Source organism: Larus michahellis, chromosome 7 (assembly GCF_964199755.1).
Source record: "Larus michahellis chromosome 7, bLarMic1.1, whole genome shotgun sequence".
Lineage (NCBI taxonomy): Eukaryota > Metazoa > Chordata > Aves > Charadriiformes > Laridae > Larus > Larus michahellis.
The window spans coordinates 36,683,415-36,705,446 of record NC_133902.1 but is presented as its reverse complement, the minus strand read 5'-3'; the positions used below and the strand labels follow the sequence as shown (position 1 = coordinate 36,705,446).

Below are 22,032 nucleotides of genomic sequence, written 5' to 3'. Positions count from 1 at the left end.
AATGTAATTTTATGTCAAAACTGTCACAGACTCATGTACTTAAAGAACAGCTTTCAGATAATGGGAGATTTTAAGCATCCTTATCACATCCTTCATGGCCCACTGTCACCTGCCTTGCAATCCCTAACAAATTGAGGATTGAATCTTTTGACACCTGATGCCCCATGGCAAGCCTTGAAGGTCCAGCTTACTCACGGACAAAGAGATTTTTGAAAGGAAGTATTCCACCATTACAAGAAGTTTAATGGTACATGAAGTGTCTGCATAAAAAAATACTTCGGACTACATGTCTGACATCACTGCATTCCATATAGATGCTTTCTCAGATATTCTAGCTGTTCACCTTTTGCTGACAGAACCATAGAATTCCATTCGAAGTGAGGAATCTGTAGAACAGAATCATACAAACCGAGTGTTAACATTGTCTGGTATAGGCCACATACCACCTTACAGCAAAGAAAAGGCTCTCTGGTATCTGTTGTTCTCCACTTGAAGGTATTTTATCACCTCTGTCCTCCTAAAAGCTAGGCTTATTCTAGTACTGAAAAGATTATTTTCTCAATGTGAGATTCTTCTTCACATAAGTAAAGTCAGTTTGCTTCCAAAAAGCAGCATAGTTGTGGAGATGTAAAGCAGATGCCCACGCAATACAGGCTATTACCACTCCATTACACCATCTCCCACTTTTTGAAACCCAAATTGAGAGGAAAAACCCAGGTCACTATAGTTTGTATGGTTTGTTAATGTATCAAACTGGAATGGTGTGTTAGCAGCACAACATTTACTGTCAGGGCAACATGAGAAATCATGTTTATCCTGTTAAAATAAAAAAAACAAAACAAAACAAAAAAAAACAAACCAGCTTAAAGAGGGATTCTAGCTAAAATTAGAGTAGGTGAGTAATTACATATACAGGAGAATCTGCATTCATGAGCCTCCATTACACAAATACTTCTGTGCTGGTGGCTATAAATTACCTCTGGCCACTGGTCTTCCCTGTGACACACTATGGCTGCGGCAGACAGACAGCATCCATATCCCATCTTGCAGCCACTCTAACTGTCTCCCTATCCCTCAAGGAGGGTTTGTTCAATCTTTTTCTAGTGTAGAGATCTTTGGTGAATTGAACTGAAACTCTTTTTTCACTTTTTCTCCTTTACTCAGGCTACGTGGACATTGCTAGTTCGCCTGCAGTAAGGCAAGACTTTCGACTTTCAGTTTTGCTGCAGCCACTTTCAGAGAAGGGGCAAATTCTATGAAGTCCTCACACCATCTTGAGCACAGCTTGGAATTTCCCCCCTAAATACAAAAATTGCTCTCATCCAGTAGGTGCATTTTAACTATTAAAGTACCTTTAAATCTGTTGCAAGGAAATTGTATCAATCTGCGCTATCAATACAACTCAGAAAGGACAGAAAATATTACTCACCTGAACTACCCGGTACCCCAGCATTTCCAGGTGTCGTTTTTTCACTGCAGGTTCTCCTTTCAAGTGACGTGAGTTTTTGCTAAAAGCTTTTGAATCAAGAAATTCCAGAGCAATTCTGCAAACAAAAATGTGCATTTACTTTCAGGTTCTGCCTAAATAGCAAGAAGTGGTGTTTCTAGTTCAGTATTGAGAGCTGCAGCAAGACAATTACTAGATAAATCTGACAATTCAGAGAAAAAGAAAATTAAACAACTACCTGAAACTAGACAAAATATCTTCCTCATTCATCTAGATACTTGATCTTCACATGATTTAGAAAAAGCATTTCCTCCCTGCATTATTTTTGTTCAAATGGCAAAAACAGCTAACCAGCTTACATTTGAAGCCGTGGGAGGAAAACAATATTCCAATCTCATGAAACACATTTAATGAATGCTCCGTCTGCCCTAGTGAACTGGGTCTGGCTGGGATGGAGTTGCTTGTCTTCATAGCAGCCTGTGTGGTGCTGTGTTTTGGATCTGTGACCAAAACAGCGTTGGTAACACACCAATATTTTGGCTACTGCTGAAGAGTGCTTGCACAGCATCAAAGCCTTCTGCACCCCCGGTGTATAGGGTGGCGTTGGCAAGAGGTTGGGAGGGGACACAGCTGGAACCTCAACTGGCCAAAGCGATATTCCACACCATCTAACACCATGCTCAGCAATAAAATGAGGGGAGTTCTTCCAAAGTAGTCATTACTCTGGTATTGGTCTGCTGGTGGTGAGTGACTGCATTTGCATGAATTGTTTTCTTTTCCCTTTTTGTACATTTTTTTTTCTTCTTCTTTCTTCTCTCCACTTATTAAACTGTCCTAATTGCAACCCAGGAGGTTTTTTTCTTACTTTTGCCCTCCAGATTCTCTCCCACATCACACTGCAGGGGAGCGTGCAAGTGACTGCATGGGAGCTTAGCCGCTGGCTGGGGTCAACCCACCACATCTAGGAAGGCTAAACCTGCTAAGGCTTTGGAAAAAGGAACAGAAAAAATAAATAGCCTAGGGACTGCAACAACTGTTTAGGACATAAGCATCAAAAACCTGGTCTAAATTTGGAAGTGCAAGAATTCAATGTACTAACTTCTGAGCTCCTGGTGGCAGAGCCTTTCTCCCTTCATCCTTGATGTCACGTCTCAAGTGTATTCCCTCCACATTGTCCAAAGGTATATTCTGAGCCATGTAGGAAAGAGGCTTTTTATTTTCATCCAGAATGCACTCAAAATCTGTGAGAAAACACAACAAACCTGTTTACTGACAAAAAGGAAAGAGAAAGAATTTGATCTCTACAGTGTTTACGTCTAGAAAAACTAAGTGATAACCATAATTAGAGATACCCAACATTATTTATATTACACAGAACTTTTTAGAAACTGTATTTTAGACAGCAATTTATTCTTTGCAGTATCATGTGGCCACATGCCCAGGGGCTTCCTAATCTTGGTGGTAATAGTGCTATTGGAGGTCTCCATAACAATCCTTAGAGGAGTAACTTCTCACCTATTTCATAGTAGTATGGTGTGAGAACAGATATTCTTGCATAATTGCTCCCTCCCAAGATCTCTGTCAGCATTCTGTGAACATGCCGTCGCAGTGGATTTATTCGGCTACTGCCTACAAAGACAAAATAAAGAATTCATACATCAAAGCTTCCACAGCCAAAGTTTTGAAAATACCACTTTGTGACACTGCATTTTTGACAGTCAGCCTACTGAATTAAAGCTTTTCCACAGATCCCTGGTTATTCCATCGTAACTCAAGAGACCATGCGATCATCTTTTGGGTGGAAAGCGGCACGAATTTCAAATCCAGACTTTCCATCCCAAGATTTTTCCCATCGACATACTATAAACACTTTAGTTTCAGGTTTTACCTGTTGGATTTTGTTTGCTTTTAATTGTGCTTAGACAGTTAAATAAGTATTAACTTATTTTGCATCTATCTATCTTGGGCACCCCCCGCTATCTGTCACTTCACTGTCTGTTGCAGATTGTTTAATACCTTGCTCCATGAAACACCTTCAGCCTCAGAGTTAAAGCAGCTGAATTTGATGGATAGCAAAGCAGATCTCCCCATGAGAATTAGTGGAGGAGATACTGAGTTTGCATCAGCTGGATTTTTTGAACCCACCGCTACTCTGAAAGAGCTCAGCCGCTACACTTAAGCACTATCCTACTTCTCCACCTCTTATCCTTGACGGATCTGAGGAAGCTGACAGCAGTCAGTTCAAAAGGAGGCAGCAAAAATGCACACCTTGAAAAACTTCAGTCAAATGTTCAGTCTTGTAAGTGAAGCAGGGATCAAAGTGACTCATCTGCTCCAGCAGACAATCCTAATGATCCTCTTCCTGCCCCTCCATCCTCCGTGCCATATACACTGTTTCTGTGTATTTAAATTCTATTTCTTATGTAGAAATATCCCTTCTCTATTACTTTACAGGGGAAACTGCTTTGCTGTCTGTTGCACTACTGAACGGTCACGCTTCTCAAGAACACATCCTCAGCAGATAGTGGGGTGTGCCTTTCTGAGCTCCTATTGTGTGCTACTGTCAACACGACAGTTTTAGAAAAGGCGTCTAGCAGACTGTTGAAAACAGACTGTTACTAGTAAGAACGGCAGCTTTTCCTCTCCTAAATTACTTACTGTTACAAAAGACACGTTGGCAGAAGCGCTCATGAAACCAAGGGATGTGAAACTCCGGGCATTCCAGACAGACTGCTCTGTTCAATTTCATGAGGTGCAAGCGGACCCTCTGCTTTAGGGTATCAGGCAAGACTGAGTTAAACAAAATAAAAACGTGTGAACTGAACACTGAACACACTGAACTAAATGGCTACCTCTGAATTCTTTACTAGAGATGCAAATATCTGTATGCTATGGCACTTATAAAATTCCTGAACCTTAGAAAGGTTCTCAAAATCCCTGAGAAAAAAAATGAAAAATAACAGTTTTGCTCAATATTAAGAACAACAGCAAGACAGAAGAAAGCAGCAATTTAAACTCTCTTCTATCATTTATCTTTTAATTAAGTGGTTGAAGGCAAAATGGCAACAGTACATTGACAGCAAACACCGTAGAGACAGACAGGAAGGAAACAGCCAAACGCTCAGTCTCTTATTTAGAGAGGAGACTGGTGGGACTTCTTTCAGACAAAAATCCCACATTGTTTCTTGAGCTTTGTGACTATTTCTAGTAATAAATACCACACTCAGGTAATTTTATTTCTAATAAAATTGAAGAATTATTAAATACTAAGTGCAATAAGTTGACTATAAAATTTGTTTTGAATGAGCTTCTCTCATCTGCAATACAAATCTGTACTTTTAAAACAAAGCACAAGTTAATTCCTTCCCTTTCAGCACTCAAATAATAACTAGATTATACAGAGGGGTCTTCCCAGAAAACATAATTGTTTAAAGAGTAATTCTACTTCTCAAGTCATATATAGGTCCGCAATTCCATTTTATGCCAAGTGCTACATCATCAAATTCACAGAGAGCTAGATATTTACCTTCAAGTTCAGCATCCAATTTGCTGAGGAAAGAAACATTAAATATCCTCTTTATCAGAACTGGAGGAAAATACCCAGCCACTGCCAAAACATGACCAAGTAGTACCAAGTAGTGAGTTTCAAAAAAACCTTTAAAAACCAAACAGATATTCATATTAACACATGACATAAAGTTGAAACGATTTGTAATGCCCTCCTAAATCATCCAAGTTCCTCTCTTAACATACTAAATGAACACACAGGCCGATTAAGGACTAACTCTGCTAACTGCACCAAAGTGTAAGGTAACTCTTGCCAGGTGTTTGCAGGAGGACACTAATTAGTCTTAAAAAAAAGTAACTCCACAATATTTCAGTAGCCAGCAAATTTTCACAGTTCTGTGAGGCTGTATCATCAATCGGAATAAAAAAAAAGAAGTCTCAACACATTTCCTCTACAACTTAGCCATTTCTTTGTGATATGTCACAAAATATATCCTGTCCCCAAATGATGATTCCTTGGGGAATGCAACAATGACTCTGTCCAATAACAGCACTGCAAATTAAACAGTATTTTCACTTGCTTTTTACTATGCTCAAGATACCTTGCTAGTCCCCAACAGCAGTAATTTTTAAAGGGTGAAATGAAGCTAGAAAACCCAACAGAAGCATACATTGAATCTTTGCTGTGGTTTAACCCCAGTAGGCAGACACACTTTTTTCCTTGCTTAAAAAAAGCTGCCATTCTATCCCCATTTTTATTCAGTACAAATAATATCTTCCAATTATACTCACTCATCTGGTGTCAGAATATCTTTGTCTAGTGCACTTACTCAAGTTAGAAGTAAGACGTTGGATGCAACTTTCAAAGAACTCTTCATTTGCAGGAGGCCCATAATTCAGAGCAGAGAAAAGGAAGAGAATAAAATAGATTTCAAAGGGGTGGATCTGGAAAAAAAAGACATTCTAAATTAAGTCACCGCAAGATAACCTAGTATTGCTTGACAATTTTAAAAAACTGTTTTATAATTCATTCAGAATTGGAAGATTTAAGACTAGATGAGCTGTTTCCTAAATTTTTTTTGTCAACTTTTCCTGGGGAAAAATATTTTAAAAATAAAACGCAGAAAGCATTAAAATTGCAGCTATGGCTAAAACTTAAAATCTGTTTCATATAGATGATCCAAGTGCTTCTGTATACTTAGACTTTATGAAACTTTTTAAAAAGGTTTCCCATTAAATGCTCTTAAAGAAACTAAAATGTCATAGAATAAAATCAAAGATCTACACAAATACCAGATTGAGGAGAAAAAAAAAAAAAAGATAGCAAGAAAACACAGTAATTTTGACCAAAAAGACATGCTATTGGGGAATTCTCCAGAAAAATTAGCAATGTAAAAACATACACTGTGTGACATGACTATTTTTAAAGAGGTTAAACAAAAGTTATTTAAGATCATCAAATGTAAAGCTGAATGCAAAGGATTACGGTTGACCTATTGAACGGTTGACCTGCCCGATTGAACAATAAAATAAGAAAGGAAAATTGAAGAGAAGTGCAAAATAATATAAATGGAAGCAAACCAGCTTTGAGTGAACACAGAAAAAGATGAGCTCCAAATCAGGTACACCGAAGAAAACTCATAGAAACACTGTATGGATTGTGCTCTGAAACACATTAACTACTAACCTCTCCTTTCTTACTGAATAACTTACGCAGTAGATAGATAGAAAGAAAAAACGTAATACCTTGTCTATATTTTCAACAGCCACAGAAGCTATTTTGTCAAGTAATGAAGGACAACGGTGGTTTGTTTTTATGAGCAAAAAAGACAATGGTAATACATTTGCCCATGTTATTTGGTCTATCAAGCGTTGACACATGGCCATAGTTTCCTCACCGAGGACTTCTTCAAACCACCCTCCATTCACATGTGTAAGTTCTTCCAACAGAAGATTTAAGTTGTCAGCTTTCTGAAGCCTCTGAAATCCATAGTCATTCAGTTTTTGAAGAAGGTTTCCACATAGCTCAGAACTGTTTTGCCACTGCAACTGGTCACGATGATTCCATTTGATGAGGGCTGTAGCAATGCAATTCAAATGATGGAGCCTGCATTGAGGCACAACTGCTGCTGCTTTGTTTACAACTATTTCCTCCACTTGAAAGGAAGGAAGCATGGCCAGAACATGAATTATTGCAGCAGTATCGGCAGGTATGACGTTAGATTTTAAAAAACTGGAAGAGAGAGAAATAAAAACAGACCATCAGTGCTGACAAGGTGCAAATGTTAAAAAAAACAACCAAATAAACTACATGCATGAAAATTCTGTTTTAAAAGTCAAAAGCTGCACATCAAATATAAAATAAGTAGAATATTAATGACATGGTAGAAGTTCTCACAGTTAGTGACTACCATCTTTTTGCATTGAGATTAACTTCTTCCTTCTAATTTATTCAAAATTGAAAAAGGGAAGAAGACAGGGAGCATCTCAGACAGCAGATGAGGCTTCAAGTGTTACTGACAAACACAGAAGTCCTTAGTAAGGGCAGAAGGTCCACCTTTGTTAACAGAGTCTGTGGGCTTCTGGGCCTGGATAATTTCTGTGATTTCTGTCCTGGGGAGCACCAGGTTCTGAGGTGCCTGAGGAACATGAAGGCATCATCCACAAAAAAACACGTACAGCCCTGGCACTGCATTCTTATAGAGGCTGAGCAACAGAAGCAACAGCAGCAGATCTCTTCTCCCACGACTCCAGAAACCGTTTCCCTTTCTACGTTGCAACTGTACAAGCCTGAGAACTACCTAAACAGTTCTTCAATCAAAAGAAGAGTACTTCTGCTTCACACTTCCTCTAAACATCGAAGACGACATTAATACCTACCCTTCCTATAAAGTACCAATCAAAATTTCCTGTTCAATGTCCTTATATTGCAGCAACCAAGGGGCAAAAAAATCTGTTTTTAAAAGATATCACATCTATTAGCAGATACTATTGCATCTACAGTCAAGACAATATCCACTTCCTATCCTCTGATTTATGTGTTTAATCAAATCAAATACTCTTAACAGTTTGTTACTTCTTCATATTTTATGGAAACAAAACAATTTAACATCTTAGCTTGTTATTTAAAATATTAAGTAGGCAACTGTTTAATACTTAAATAGCTACATTTCCAAGAATACACACTTACCCGAATAGTAACATTTTTAGTTTGGGAAACAGCTCCAGATTGTGGCAACGCAACGCCACCAAGTACTGTGTTAACTTTACCAACTGCAATACATGATAGCTATCCAAATGTTTGTGCAGAACAGAAGTCATTCTGAACTCAAAGAGAAAAAGATGACATGGTATTACGCTAATACAGAAGACACTGCAAAACCCAACATCCCATATGAAGAAGGGGTGTCCCGTGGTGCACAGTACCTATGGTGGAGGGTTGCAGACACTCACGCTCCTCTCTACCCCAGTTTTAAGAGCGTTCCACTAAGACACAGCGGCCTCTCTTCACTTCGTGAATTGCAAAATTAAAGCCCTCATCACAGCAAAACAAGCTACTTCACTCTAATAATTTCTGTCGCAGATGTTACAACCAGTTAAATTCAGAGTGGACCTAGAACAGCATCAACAGCTTCAGCACCACTATACTCACTTATGTAATAGTGGTTGCTACAGCTATGTTGGTCTAAAAATGCGAAGAGGGGGCGAGATTTGTAGGGAAACACACCTTAAGACCTTCTTTAGACAGTGAGATTCAAGGAGAAAAAACATGAATTCACCTGCTCTTCCCTTTAATACCACCCTGCTCCACGATACTATTTGTCCTTTTGCTTCCAAGGATCTATTTGTTTCATGCAACTACATTCAATCCAGTTATTGCTCACAACCTGCATTTAACTCTGCTGCATCTGTGACATATCGGACGCTGCGCCTTCTGTGCCCAGAACCTCAACTGCTTTTCCCTTCATTATATGAAAGATATTACCTCTCCCTATAAACAACACTCAGCTTACAACTGCAGAAAACGTGGCCCAGGTTCTTAAAGACACAAGACTTAATAGTTCGAAGTAGGGCACAACGGCTTTTGAAGAAATAATTCCTATCAATAACAGGATCTCCTAGATAGGACACATTCTCTGCAACTTACTGTATTCTCATTTGTCTCACCAGTTTACAGTCATTGTTAGAGGCTAAGTTTACTCATCACATATTTGTAAATAAGCCAGAAATCATATTCCATTAACTTGGTAGCATTGAAATGCCCCTCTACAACATTCCTAAATTGCCTCAATTACTTCTGGGTCAAGCTGTAATATTCTAAAATCTGTAATAGCTCATTACATATAGCATATACGCACTCGTGTGCAAGTGACACACTCCCTACTCCCGACTTACTGGATACTACATAGTTTTCCATACTAAATGGAAATAGTTTACCTAGAGAATACAACTTCTTAGTAGTATCAAAAAAATTACTTTTTGAGTAGATGAGAATTTCTGCATTTCATTTTCTGCATTGTCTTCAGTATTACCAGTACTTGGTGACTGCTAAATTCTTCTGCCATGCGCACTGCAGTCATTATCAACCTAAAGAGGAAAAAGAAAACATATATTTTCCAAAGAAAAACAACTGAAAATCTCCAGCAAACATTGCAGCCATTTTCTTTGTCTAGGAGGGAAAGAACCAATAGGCTGCTTCAGGAAAGACAGGAAAACAAATTCCCCCAAACTAGAGACCTTTGTTCTGCAGACGCTTCTTCTAAACAGTTGATCAGTATGGCAGAGGTAAAGAGAGGTGAGTGTTAGATCAGTTATGTATTGCTCTGATGCTAGAAACCAGTGAGTCCAACAATTCTGAAAGTAGACAAGAAGTAGGGAAAGTACTCTAAACAAATCATGATCAATCAGCAAGCTACACATAACAGAATCAAACACAAGTTGAACTGATTCTCGGGCAAATAAAGCCAAAGACTTTTTCTACATCACACCGATTTTTACTAAAAATAAAAATGAATTAAAAAAAAAATCTAGGAAAAGCTTCTGGAACTAAGACAGCTATGGCAAAACCAACACAAGCTTGCAGTATATCCAGATCTCTGAATAGAGGCAAATGTTCATGAAGAAAAGTCTGAAAATATGACTAATTGTAATTATATACAACTAATTCTGCCTAAAACTGCAGACTTTGAAACACCCATGACTAATACCACCCCCAAATAGGATTTTGTAGCACAAGAAAAACAGGCAGAAAAAAATCTGCCAAACAATACCATGCTCTAATCGCTAAATAAATGCCGAAGTGTTCCCTGCTGACAACCTTTCATATAGAACAGGATGTACAGCAAAGTGGGATAGGATAAGACTCAGGCTGTTTCAGCTACTGCCAATCTTAAAGAGGAAAAAGCAACACACACCACTGCATATATTTCTCAGGAGAAAGACAGAAAGTTTTTTACTACCATCCACTGAGAAAGGATGGGTGTAGTCTAAGAAACAGAGCTACAAGATGGTCTTGTGTAACAGCATTCACATGCCCCTTGATTACTGGATCCGGCTTTCTGTGCAACTGTTTTAAGACAAACTGCTATGACAGCTGTAGAGAGGCTGGAGTCGGTCTCCGAGGTTAACAGGCGATAGCACAAGAGGAAACGGCCTCAAGTTGCGCCAGGGAAGGTTTAGACTGGATATTAGGAAAAAGGGTTATCAAGCATTGGAAGAGGCTGCCCAGGGAAGTGGTTGAGGCACCATCCCTGCAGGTATTTAAAAGCCGGGCAGACACAGTGCTTAGAGATACGGCTTAGTGATGGTTTTTGTCAGTTAGGTTGATGGTTGGACTCGATGATCTGAAAAGTCCCTTCCAACCCAGGCAATTTTATGATTCTATGACAGTGTTTCCATAATGAAATAATACATCGTACAAAGTTACAAATAGGAGACAATGCCCAGCTCATGGATAGGCTTAGAAATTCCTCCAAACACCAGTTCATTTTTGATTTCTGTGCAAGACTATGTATATACCATAAATAAGACAAAATTGTTAATAAACTTACCTTTCTCTTACCTCGGATCCTGACATAGGCCCAAGAGTAAAAAATAATTTTGAAAACGTTTCAGGATCATAATAATCATCTATAGTTTCAGACAGCAACTGTTTAGCAACCAAGCGGAATTCAGCACTATCAAAACCCAGCTGCTCATACAGTCCAAAAATCAGACTAACACTGTGTATATCAAGATGGGCAGCACTTTTAAGGAAAATCTTGTTGCATTTTTCTACCAATGGATGATATCTCAGCTTAACATTTTGAAGAAACTGTAGTATTCTTTTGGCATAGTTGAAGTGCACTTCATTCTTTTCTTCCAAGAGCTGTTCAGCCTTGTGTAGTAATCGATCTCGAAAACTCTGTGAGATAACATCAGATATGCTGATCATCAAAACTGACAAGATCCTAAAAAATTCAAAAGATTTCACACTTACACATTGAACATGGTAAGTAATAAATTTTAGATTTCTTCAATAAACTATGCAAAGAAAGGAACATTAGTCAGGGTGTTGCTGACTTCTGCATAAAAAGGAATTTTAAATCTAATGCAGAAAAAACAGATGAGCAAAAAACATTTCTCCTACTACAGTCAAAAATCTGCTTTCAGTGGATTTCTGAAACGACTGGTATTTTTCAACCACCCCTTACAAAATTGTACGCGATGAAAGCGTTTGCCTACGGCAAGATCCTGACTTGCCCGATTCAAATTTGCAAAAAGATCATCTTTAATGTTCAATGGAAACTAAAGAAACCCAAACAATTCTCAAGCGACAGAATGGGGAGAAGAGTCATTGTCACTCCTAAAGCAAGAATCCCTTCCTAAGGGGATAAAACTTCGAACCGCAGGGAGAGCCAGTTCTATAAAGAAATGCAGTCCCACTCAATGTGTTTCATGAGCAGGCTCCTCACATCCGCAAAAATAATTGTTGGGACTGCTGGTGCTGTATGATGCAGAAAAAGGGAAGAGAAGCCTTTGCTATAATGGCCCAGGGGGGACAGAGGCAAGAAAAAGAAGCTTGAACTTCTTTGAGTAGGGTCAGGTTTTAAGTAATTTTAGTATTAGGGTAATACACTAGACATGCTAGCAGGAGAATTGATTAATTCAACTTGACGAAAAAAAAATTGTTCTGAAGAGAAATAAAAATAACATTGCTTTAAGACTCCTTATTGCTATTCACAATAGTAAACTAAATCCACATCATAGTAGACAAACTCAATCTCAAGGAAGAAAAACATCTTCTGGTGATTCAATAGCCTCTAAATTCTCAAAAAAGTCCACATAAAATTTAGAATCAGGAGAAAGCAATATCTGCTGGTTTTCCACTGTAAGTAGAACATTAGTTCTAACTAAGTGTTTAAATTGGTTATAAGAAATTCTTCATAACACCATTGGGAAAATGCAGTCACCTAAGCAAATTTGTCCATGAAAATCAATGCACTAATCCAAATCACCTCTTTCCCAGAAACCCCAAAATGAAGAAAAGCAAGCTCCAGTTGAGAAAAAGGGAAAGCATTCAGCAAAGGCAGCCCAGTAATTGTGACATATTGCTTATCCTGCTACTTAATTTCATTCTGCCACTTACCTTATATCCTGTATAGAATCCAGTTTCATGTCCACAATATGAGCTATTTGGCCAATTACAGGACTGAAATGTCTGCGTTGCTTGTATAAACACAGTGCGAATTTAGACAGAGCTGGCAGGCTAAGCCTGTCAAGACATCAAAGACAGACAGACAGAATATTTACCTTTTATTTCTAGTGAATAACTAAAGACAAAAAACTACTTCAACAAATATATAAAACACAAGGTTACATTCAAATTACAAAACAAGGAAACAAAACATGTAAGCATTTCCTATTTCGTCACCTATAGTGACTCCTTGGACTTAGCCAAAACACCTAGATATTTTATATTAAAGCATATTGTGCATACAGCGCTCTATAAAAATCAGAAGTTCTTCATTTAACCACATCAGTGTAAGAAATCTATAAAGGTTACATTTTCAAGCAATGATGTAAAATAGCTAAAATGAATGTGAGCAATTTATTACCTGAATGTCATTTTGTGTTCAAGCTACACTGAATTTATTTAATTGTCAAGATGCCCCAGGTGTTAAGCTGGGAGAGGCAATTCTGCAATGCTGGTGCCAAGACTGACACTAGCTTCTGCCATTAACCTGAGATTAAGGAATGAAAATTACAATATAAAAAAAATATATAAATCTAAACAACTCAACAAAAAGTAACAACAAAACGACAAAGGGAAAATGTTGATATTTTTATACAAAAGGTTTTTACTAAAATTGAGATGAACAGGGTTCTAACAAGCATTTAAGAGTTGGACAGCAAGCTCGAAGATAAACTCTAAATATTAAAACCTGCAATTTACTTCAAACACATAAACCTACACAGACTTAAGATTTCAAAATCTTAAGTGTTGGTCCCTATTGTTGCAGTATCTGAATCTCTCAAGCGTTTGCATACCAAAGTCCATCAATACTCAAAGCCTCCATATGTATAAAAATAATTTCCAAAACCTTCAAAAATACAATTGTCATTTAAAATATTCACATAGCGTTTAAAACATCTCGTAAATACTCTTTGAGAACTCTGTATAGCCTCACATGAAGCAAACCATGCTTGCAACTTACACCTTTCACAAAGCATAGCAGTACAATACTTGCCTTTCTAATCTTTTCCATGCTTCTGTAACAAGCACTTCTGCTAGAGAATCATGGTCTTCAACATTGAGCCTTCAGAAGAAAGACATAATAGTTTGATGTTTGCTTCAAAAGTTATAAAGAAATAAGACATATGTCCTTTCATTATTTATCATGTTTTACTTCTCTATCACTCCCTCCATTCAAACAGATTATAAACATTTGTGCATTAATAACCATAATTCCATCTACTGGGAGTGCAAAACAGATCAGTTCTGCCTGCACCTCAAAAACTGAGGCACAGGACGTTGTCTGTCACACAGTCTCAGTAGAGAAGCTGGGACGGGGCAGTCTCCCAGTCTCCTTATATAATGGCTTTGTAGTCAAAATTCCATCTCTCTCTATTACAAAATACAAAATGGATAGATCTGGAATTCAACATAATGCGGCTTACCTCAGAATACTATATAGGGTGTCCACTATGGCCTCATCTTCCATATGTTCCACCTTGTTTTCTGCTAAAATGCAAAGAGTAAGAAACTGGGAGTGATTTCTTATATAGTCACTAGTCCTTAAGAGAAGCGGCCTCTTCTTTTGCAATTGCCACAGCACGTTCAATGCAATTCCCACATGTTTTTCAGAAAGCCTGGCCTTGTTCCTTCCAACAAGGCTGAACACTTCATCTTCATGGGTGCAGCTATTTATCTGGCTCAAAAGCAGATCACTACTCAGAGTCCGAGCTTGGTAATGTCTCAGCGTAAACAAGCAAACCTGCCTCAAACAAAGCATTTTGCTGTGCCTATCAGTTATCTTTAAAGTGTCCAGAAAGATTTCTTCTCTCACTTTTCACAGTAAAACACACTGTTGCAAAGAACAAACCCAAGTATATGAAAAACAGCTCATTTTTCTTTCATCCTGTATGGCCACCGAATTAAGAATGATTCAATCCTGAGGTACCTGTAATGAGATAGAATTAAAGCAGTCAAGTACAGTGATAACCACTAGCTAAAAATCCATGTCTCTACCTGCCCATGTGCTAGCTATCATGCTACTACTGAGAAGACAAAGCTGACCTTTTTAACAAGCAGGCACTGCATGACGAAGTCAAGTGAGGCTTGCTCTCAACTAGGCCACTCCATAATCCTAAACAGGGGTCCGGGAACTGCCAGAAAATACAACTATTGGTGGTAAAAGGAAGTGAGATGGCAAGAGCTCCTGAGCTGGCATCACTGGATTCCTCTGGCTCTGTATGTGCATCCATCCCACAGTGATATCTACTGTACCCCATTTATTATTATTATCATCGTTCTTTTCCATTCTGCTCTCTTTAGTATATGATCTATGTCTTGTAAACACATGATGATCTTGGCATACGGCTTCTAGGCAAGAAGGCTGACCACCTTTGTAATACAGGATATTGATCAGTCACAACGCATCAGCTGAAATCACCCACTGTGCAAAAGAAAAGCAACATAATTCCCCAAATTATAGTGGGAGCTACAGACTTACCTATTGAAATTTGGTATTAATTTGTTTTCTTAATATATGCCCCAACTTGTACACAATGCTAACAACTAAGTATTCTACAACCTACAAAACTGGTTCCCAGCTGCAGAACACAAACCACTGGTAGTAAACGTTGTGGTACACCAAAAAAGACCCATCAAATTCCCTTAACTCAGAGATCATGGAAAAGTCTAGAAGTCTTGCTTCAGGGATATAATCAGTAACAACAAAAATTATCAACATACCATACCTTCAGCAAACTTGAAAGCTGTTCAACCATAGGCATCATTCCATCAATGTGGCATTATCAAGGCAACGGCAGCAGCGCACACTAGGTCTACTGAAAAAGAAAAAAACCTTCTTAGTTGAGCAGTCTATGTAAGGTACCGAAATCATTCCACAAAATTGGATATAGCTGGATTTCTTTTGATGTCTGCACAATCAGCTTCAGAGAATAAAAAGTCATATGACATAGTGTTACTGACACTGGAGCAAATACAAGGAAAGCTAAAATGAAGTCATTTTCACTTATGATCTGTTATAATATGAAATATTTTCTTCCCTATGCAAAATGAAAGCATACAAAAATGAAAGGTACAAATTTTCCAGATACTATACATTAAGTACCTTTTATATTAATGATTTACTTTATAGTCCCTTTTCAAAGATTGCTTGTATTGCTTCTATTTATTCCATACAATAGTTGTCTTTACAATGAATTTATTCCACTTTATCACTGAGAAAAGTTGTGTGACATTATTTATTCCATGTAATCTCCATAAAAAGAATTTTTTGCCTTTCCCTTTTAGTATGCTGCCACATGCTTTTAGAAGTAGCTGGGACTTCCTGTGAGATTTTATAATGTATATTAAATAAGCTAAAATACACAACAAAGGTTGTTAAATCACAATCTAATCTTCCAAAAAAATCTCATGTACTAAATTAACCACATTTACCAGACCATGTGAGATTTTTTTTGCCCCACAGATTTTCCAGTTAATTACTTTTTCTGTTCCCTTTTGCCATGTAGGTGGCAAATCAGATACAGTGACAATAATCAAAAGTGACTGATTGTTCCACCAGCAGCTTCTAAGCAGAAGCCGCAATACAGAGTTACCAGAATTATTGAACTACACAAACTACCTAGTTTAAAAGAGAGGAAAAAACCCATAATGACATGATAGCAAAGTATAGCTTGAAAAACAGCACAAATTTTTAACCTTTTTGTATGACCATTCTTAATCCTCTTTTAGAGAACTAAGGGTCAGACAAATAACTTTAAGAGAATACTGATATATTTAAACTTGTTTCTAACATTTCATGTACTGTACTATAGAACATTAAGCAAAGATTTTTTTATTAGTATATTTTTGCCTTGCTTACTGTTACTCTGTTTTCATACATCCATCCGATGGAATAAAATAGTTCCAATATCAATTCACATTTACTCCCCACAGTACTGTCAAGCGGAGCTGCCAGAAGGCAGGATGAAATAGATACCTGAAAAGAACATAAAATCTTCAGGCTCAAATAATTTCCTTGTAAGGCCAGGTAACACATCCTTTCCCGTTCTCATGCTACAGTGGACCTTGCATCTTCTATCCTAATGACTAGGAACCAGGATCTCTATCTAAAACAATCTACACAAAGTTTCCGAATCTTTATCTTTCTGGAAGGTATTTAGCAGATGCGAGCGATTTACCACAAACTTGCATGCAGTTTTAAATTGTTGTATCTTATAAAAAGGAAATCAATAAGAACTGTTGGATGTTTTAAAACTTACAAGTATATAGATTTAAAATAGCAATTTTCTATCTACTTAAAGAACTATTCCTAAAGTGTTCTATTTACCGTGCAAAATATACACTAAAAGGACAAGAAATACTTAAAAATCATTCCAGTTGAGCATTTTCAAGGCTGTATTACAAACTACGGTCAGCCAGGAAGTCTTCCACAAAGGAGAAAATGTGGACACCTGCCACTCCCCAGGTATAAAAAGTATTAAAGACCTAACTGAGCGTTGAGAGAGCTGCATGTGCGGTACGGGGTGTTCTTCACCTGTCTGCCAGGGTCACCTCGGTTCTCCCGAGCCGTTCCGCGGGCAGTACAACACCCCTCTCGCAGGGGCACCGGCGGCGGCCCACCTCCCCTCCCGCCTCTGCCCCCCACCGCCTGCTCGCACCTGCCGGTCGCCGCCTCCTTTCCTGCGGGGAGATTTTGACCCAGAAGCGCTTCAGGAGGCGCGGGGGAAGAGGCTGAGCCGCCGCACAGGACTCAAGGGGGTGGGCGGCCAGGGCCTCGCTCCCTCCCTCCCTCCCTCCCTCCCGCCGCAGGCAGGGCCAAACCGCAGCGTTGGGTTCGGCGGCCGCCACAGCCCGGCGCTCCCTCGGCCACGTTTAGCCCAGCGGCGGCTGCATTCAGCGGGGACGCTCCGGGAGGAAGCGAGCGCTGTCGTGCTCGGCGGGAGGAAGCTCCGGGCCCGGCCCCCCGGAACCGCCTCGCTCCGCCGGGGCCCTGCCTGCCCTCCCCACCGCGGGTGTTGGGCTGCGGCCCCCTCCGCAGCGGAGCGGAGCGGAGCGGAGCGGGAGGGCGGCGCTGCCCGGACCGTGCCCCAGCCCGCCTGGGGGGCGGCCCGCGGGGCTCCGGGCAGGCCTAGCTGCCGGCGGGACTCGGCCTTGGGCCCGGCGCGGCGCGGGGTGCCAGGTGTCCGCCAGCGCTGGCTTAAGCGAGGGCGCCAAGTGCGGCGCCCAGCTCGGTTAAATAAGGAAACAAAGGGATCAGTGTCGCCTGCGCCCGCGGAACACCATCTGAGAAGTCCTTGGCTTACTTTTTCACAAGACCGTTCCTGTGTTCAAGCCACACCGCGCATGCAAAACCAGCGCCTGGGTTGGCATCAGCGCACCACGTCCCTCTGCACGGCTGCCCACCGTGCCTGTGTCCCTGGACGGGGTTCCCCCATCAGCTGAGGTGTCAGGAAACCAATGGAGAAAGGGGAAAGTCCAGCCAGTCGGACCTTCTGAAGGAAATCAATAATACACAAGTTCCAAGGTCATTTTGAGTCTTGAGGTCACATTAATAAAACCGATGTTTATATAGCACGTTCTGAGGGGGGAAAAAAAGGTCCTCCCTGCCTAGAAAAATCACAAAGGGACCGAAGTTCAGGAAGGGTGAAGTTGAAGAGTTTGGCTTCATTGTACCGGGATTAATGCTACTTTATTTTACATTATAAGTATTTTATGCTTTGCAAAAAAAACCTTAAAAATGTATGAGCTCTGCAACACCACAGTGCATGAGTGTTGCAACACGTATGTTGCTTATGCTGTATACATAGAGCTACAGGTCATCTTTATGGACTTTTCTCACCACCACTGGTAATAGCAAGGACATTTAGATAGAATGATAACGATCTCAGATTGTTCTGAAACGTTACCTAAAATCACAACCAGGACTATTAGCATGGCCACTTGTGACTAGCTATCTGTCTATCAAAGGTTTGGGGTTTTCGACTTTTTGTCTGTTGTCTATGTATACCTCATATATTGGATGCTTATGAATACGGAACTCAAACTAAGAAAATAGCCTCTAATGTAGATCTGTACAAAAACAGCAAGTAAAATTTTTAAACTGGATTTGTAACAATTTTTCTACCTCTAAAATACGTAACTACAACCGCTCCTGTACCCTTCAGCTAGCAAATCCAGATGGCCTTAGTTAGAGTCTACATAGGCACACAAGTAACAGAGTGAGACCCAAACCCTGCCGGGTGATCTCGAAGGCTGGCACTTAACCTTTTTCACGAATCTCAGGCCTTCTGCAAACTCACGTAAGAGCTACAAGATCTCCCACTTTAGGAGAAAACTCTTCCATGTCCATATGATGAGATCTTCTGCAAATCATATGGATTTTTCATGTACGAGATGCTGAACTTTTGACTTGTCAAGTACATTTGGATGAAACCAATTAACAACGCCTAAAACAAATTTTAAAAGCTAGATAAAATTACCTTACGTTTTAAGTTGGACCCATAGGGGAAAAAAACAGATTTATCAAAGCATGCTGTGCTGAACCCAGCATTGATTTACTGAAGCCCAATCAACAGCTTCTTCAGGATCCCAGAACTCACAGGGGTCAACCTCTCAGTTGTTTTTTTTTTCTCTTCCAGAAATTTGGAAGAACAAAATTTGTTTTCCTGCTTTCAACAGCCAGTGACACGACTTCCATTACCTCCTGTTATGTGTGATTACTAACCCCAATACCCGCTGGTCTGAACTAAAACCCTTCAAAGGGGGTACGTACTTCCGTGCAGGCCTGACTTGATTTTGAAGGTGCTCACAGCTTTATGCATTGTCGTAAACTTTCACGTCTGTATTTTTAAGATATGTAGAAATTAACTTTGAATGGCAATACAGACATACGGGGGAAGATTATCAGGAGCTTTTTTTGCATACAGTTGGTCAAAATTCCCATTTTAGTCCTTTACAACCCTAAGAACGTGTGCCGGGTACGGCTGGAGTCACCCTCAGCCCCTCCGGTCCTCCTTCGGACGCTTCCTTTAACAGTCCCATGGCCATTTTGCGGGCTCTTGGGCCACCGCCGTCCCGCCAGCAGGGGAGGCCAGCACTAGCCCCGCACACGTTCGGCTGGGAGACACTCGTCTACCTGCAGGGGAACAGCAGAGGCCTCCGGCCACTCCAGCGACACAGCCGCGACCTTCCCGCGCAGCGCCCTGCCTCCCCTCCGTCGGCGGGGCGCGGGGCGGCAGCCGCCCCGGCAGGCCGGGCGGCGGGAGGGGGCGGAGCGCCTCTGACGAGCCCGAGGAGGCGGGCGCCCCCCTTCCCCCAACCGCTTCGGCTCCTTCCGAGCGGCCCCCGCCGCCTCCCCGGCCTGTACCGCGGACGGCGATACCCCCCGCCTTCACCCTTCCCGGGCCGCGGTGCCGCTTCTCCCCCCACTCCGTGTGCCCCCCCCTCCCCCCCGCCGCACCGCCCCCGGGGTCGCCCCCTCCCGCCCTTTCCTTCCACTGACGCAGTCTGTGCCGCACCAGCTCTAACATGGCGGCGAGGCGCTGAGGAGCGCGGGGAGACGCGGGCCGCCAGCGGGGTGAGTGCCGGTGCCGCAACCGGGCGGCGCCGGGCTCCGGCGCGGTCGCCATGTGGCCGAGAGAGGGCCGCGGCGTGGTCGCCGGCATATCGGGGTGAGGGGGGGCGGTGGTGGAGGTCGCAGCGCCGCGGGGCCTGAGCCTCGTTCACGGACGGGGGTGGGAGCCCCGGCCTGCCGAGGGGATTACCCCGATTCGGTCTGACCGCCGCTCCGGGTCGGGCGTGGGGCAGTGGCGGCCGCCAGCGCCGTCTTCCCCGCGCACACACGCCCCCTCTCAAGGCCCGGCGGCCCGTGTGCGAGGGGCGGGCGGGCCGGGGCCGGGGAGGGGGCGTCCGGCCCTTCCCTGAGGGGGTGTCTCAGGTGAGGGTGGCCCCCGAGAGGAAAGGGGGCGTGCGAGGAGCTGCCAGCGGGGCCCGAAGGCAGGTGGGAGCAAGGCGGGAGGGGGGCGAGTAGGTGAAGTGGCGGACGGGGCCTGGCCAGAACCGTCCCAAGGTGGTCGGGGCCACCAGGCCCGGTATTGCCTCAGCTGCCTGACGAGCCGCGGCCGGGGCCCGCCGCGGGTCCGCCGGCCCTGGTCGGCCTCTCGGGTGCTGCTGGGTGCCTGCTCGGGAGTTTGAATGAATCCTTCCTCCTCCCCTAGAAGGCGAAGTAACCGGGCTGTCTGCCTGCCACATGTTCTCCTCCCCTCTGCAGGCCTCTCCTAGGGAAGCGGAGTCTACAGGAGCTACCATGGCTGGCAGGAGGCTCCTCTGCTTCTCTTTTAAGGATTTCCTCAGGCACTTCAGAGATTTTTGAGTAATGAATTTCAGGCTCACTTTTCTTTGCAGCCACGGCCAAACTATATAAGTACTGTGTATATATGATCGTACTTTGAGACATTGAGGAGGCTGTGAAGGAGAGAGGCTTAGGAGAAACAGTTTATTGAAACGGGACAAATATGCATTGTAATGCTAAATATTGCCTTACAGTTCATTCACAATTAGAAAAGTATCTTCCATAATAAAGAAGTAATTTTTTGCTACTAGTTGCCTAACGTTTGACTACTTAATTATATTTTAGTAATCATTTGAGCCCTGTTTTAAGAGGAACATGAGACCATTTATTTTGCATGAAGTCTGTTTTCTAAGATGTATGTTTTCTTCTGAGAGAATATTTTGTTTTTCATGTTGTTGTTCTATATTGCCTGCAGAAGAGGCTGTTCTTTGGACAGGGATAGATGTTAGGTTTGGAGTTCTTTGCTTTATCTTTTTTCCCCCATTTTGTTTCGTTATTCCCATTCATTGGGAATTCCCATTGGGGTCCAGTATGATTGAAATTTTTAGTGCTACCATTATAAAAATATGATGAAAATATATAAATTACGCATGATCTGCGAAGCATTAGTTTATATAAATTCACAGAGCTTGATTTATCAGTTTTTAAAAATTATTTTATAAAGATTTGTGAAAAAATATAGTTTCCTGTATATGAAGTAGATCTGAAGGGGAACATATAAAGGATACTAACATCAGTAATCCTCTGAGGGTGCCCTTTGAGACTATATTTCTTACTGAGACTTCTCATTTTTCCAGTCCTCTTCTGTGAAACAAGCATTTTTTTTTAAGTTAAATAAGCAGTCATCAAGCTGTTATCAAAAGAAGATTTATTTTTTTCCCCTTAGGATCTAAGAAAATCTGTGGATTATGAGGGAATTTGGAGTGAAGAATATATGCTGCAATGGAGGATTTTACTGTGCTGCAGCATGATGTCTCCACTACCAGTTCACTC

General features: G+C 41.4%; 2 protein-coding genes across 5 annotated transcripts in view; one reads left to right on the top strand and one right to left on the bottom strand.

Annotated features, from left to right (window-relative positions):
- Positions 1–220: 220 nt before the first annotated feature.
- FASTKD1 (FAST kinase domains 1) lies at positions 221–17,768 on the bottom strand. 4 transcript variants are annotated; one of them, XM_074594350.1, is made up of 17 exons: positions 17,224–17,768; positions 16,549–16,665; positions 15,416–15,505; positions 14,114–14,616; positions 13,684–13,752; positions 12,582–12,707; positions 11,005–11,403; positions 9,431–9,541; positions 8,145–8,276; positions 6,701–7,187; positions 5,785–5,899; positions 4,974–5,102; positions 4,106–4,237; positions 2,963–3,076; positions 2,547–2,688; positions 1,430–1,544; positions 221–386 (listed from the first exon to the last, which is right to left on the bottom strand). In XM_074594350.1, the coding sequence occupies exons 4-17, from the start codon at positions 14,446–14,448 to the stop codon at positions 297–299; spliced, it is 2,496 nt and encodes an 831-aa protein (XP_074450451.1). In that variant the 5' UTR covers positions 14,449–14,616; positions 15,416–15,505; positions 16,549–16,665; positions 17,224–17,768; the 3' UTR covers positions 221–296. The 4 variants fall into 4 exon arrangements, with proteins under 4 accessions (XP_074450451.1, XP_074450450.1, XP_074450452.1 ...); XM_074594349.1 differs by having other exon boundaries at positions 17,348–17,736; XM_074594351.1 differs by having other exon boundaries at positions 15,416–15,502; positions 17,348–17,481.
- Positions 17,769–19,959: 2,191 nt separating this feature from the next.
- PPIG (peptidylprolyl isomerase G) overlaps positions 19,960–22,032 on the top strand; it is a 28,549-nt gene continuing 26,476 nt past the window's right edge. Inside the window, exon 1 of the mRNA XM_074593911.1 lies at positions 19,960–20,265. The gene's annotated coding sequence lies outside the window, so the exon portion shown is untranslated. The remainder of the gene's footprint in view (positions 20,266–22,032) is intronic.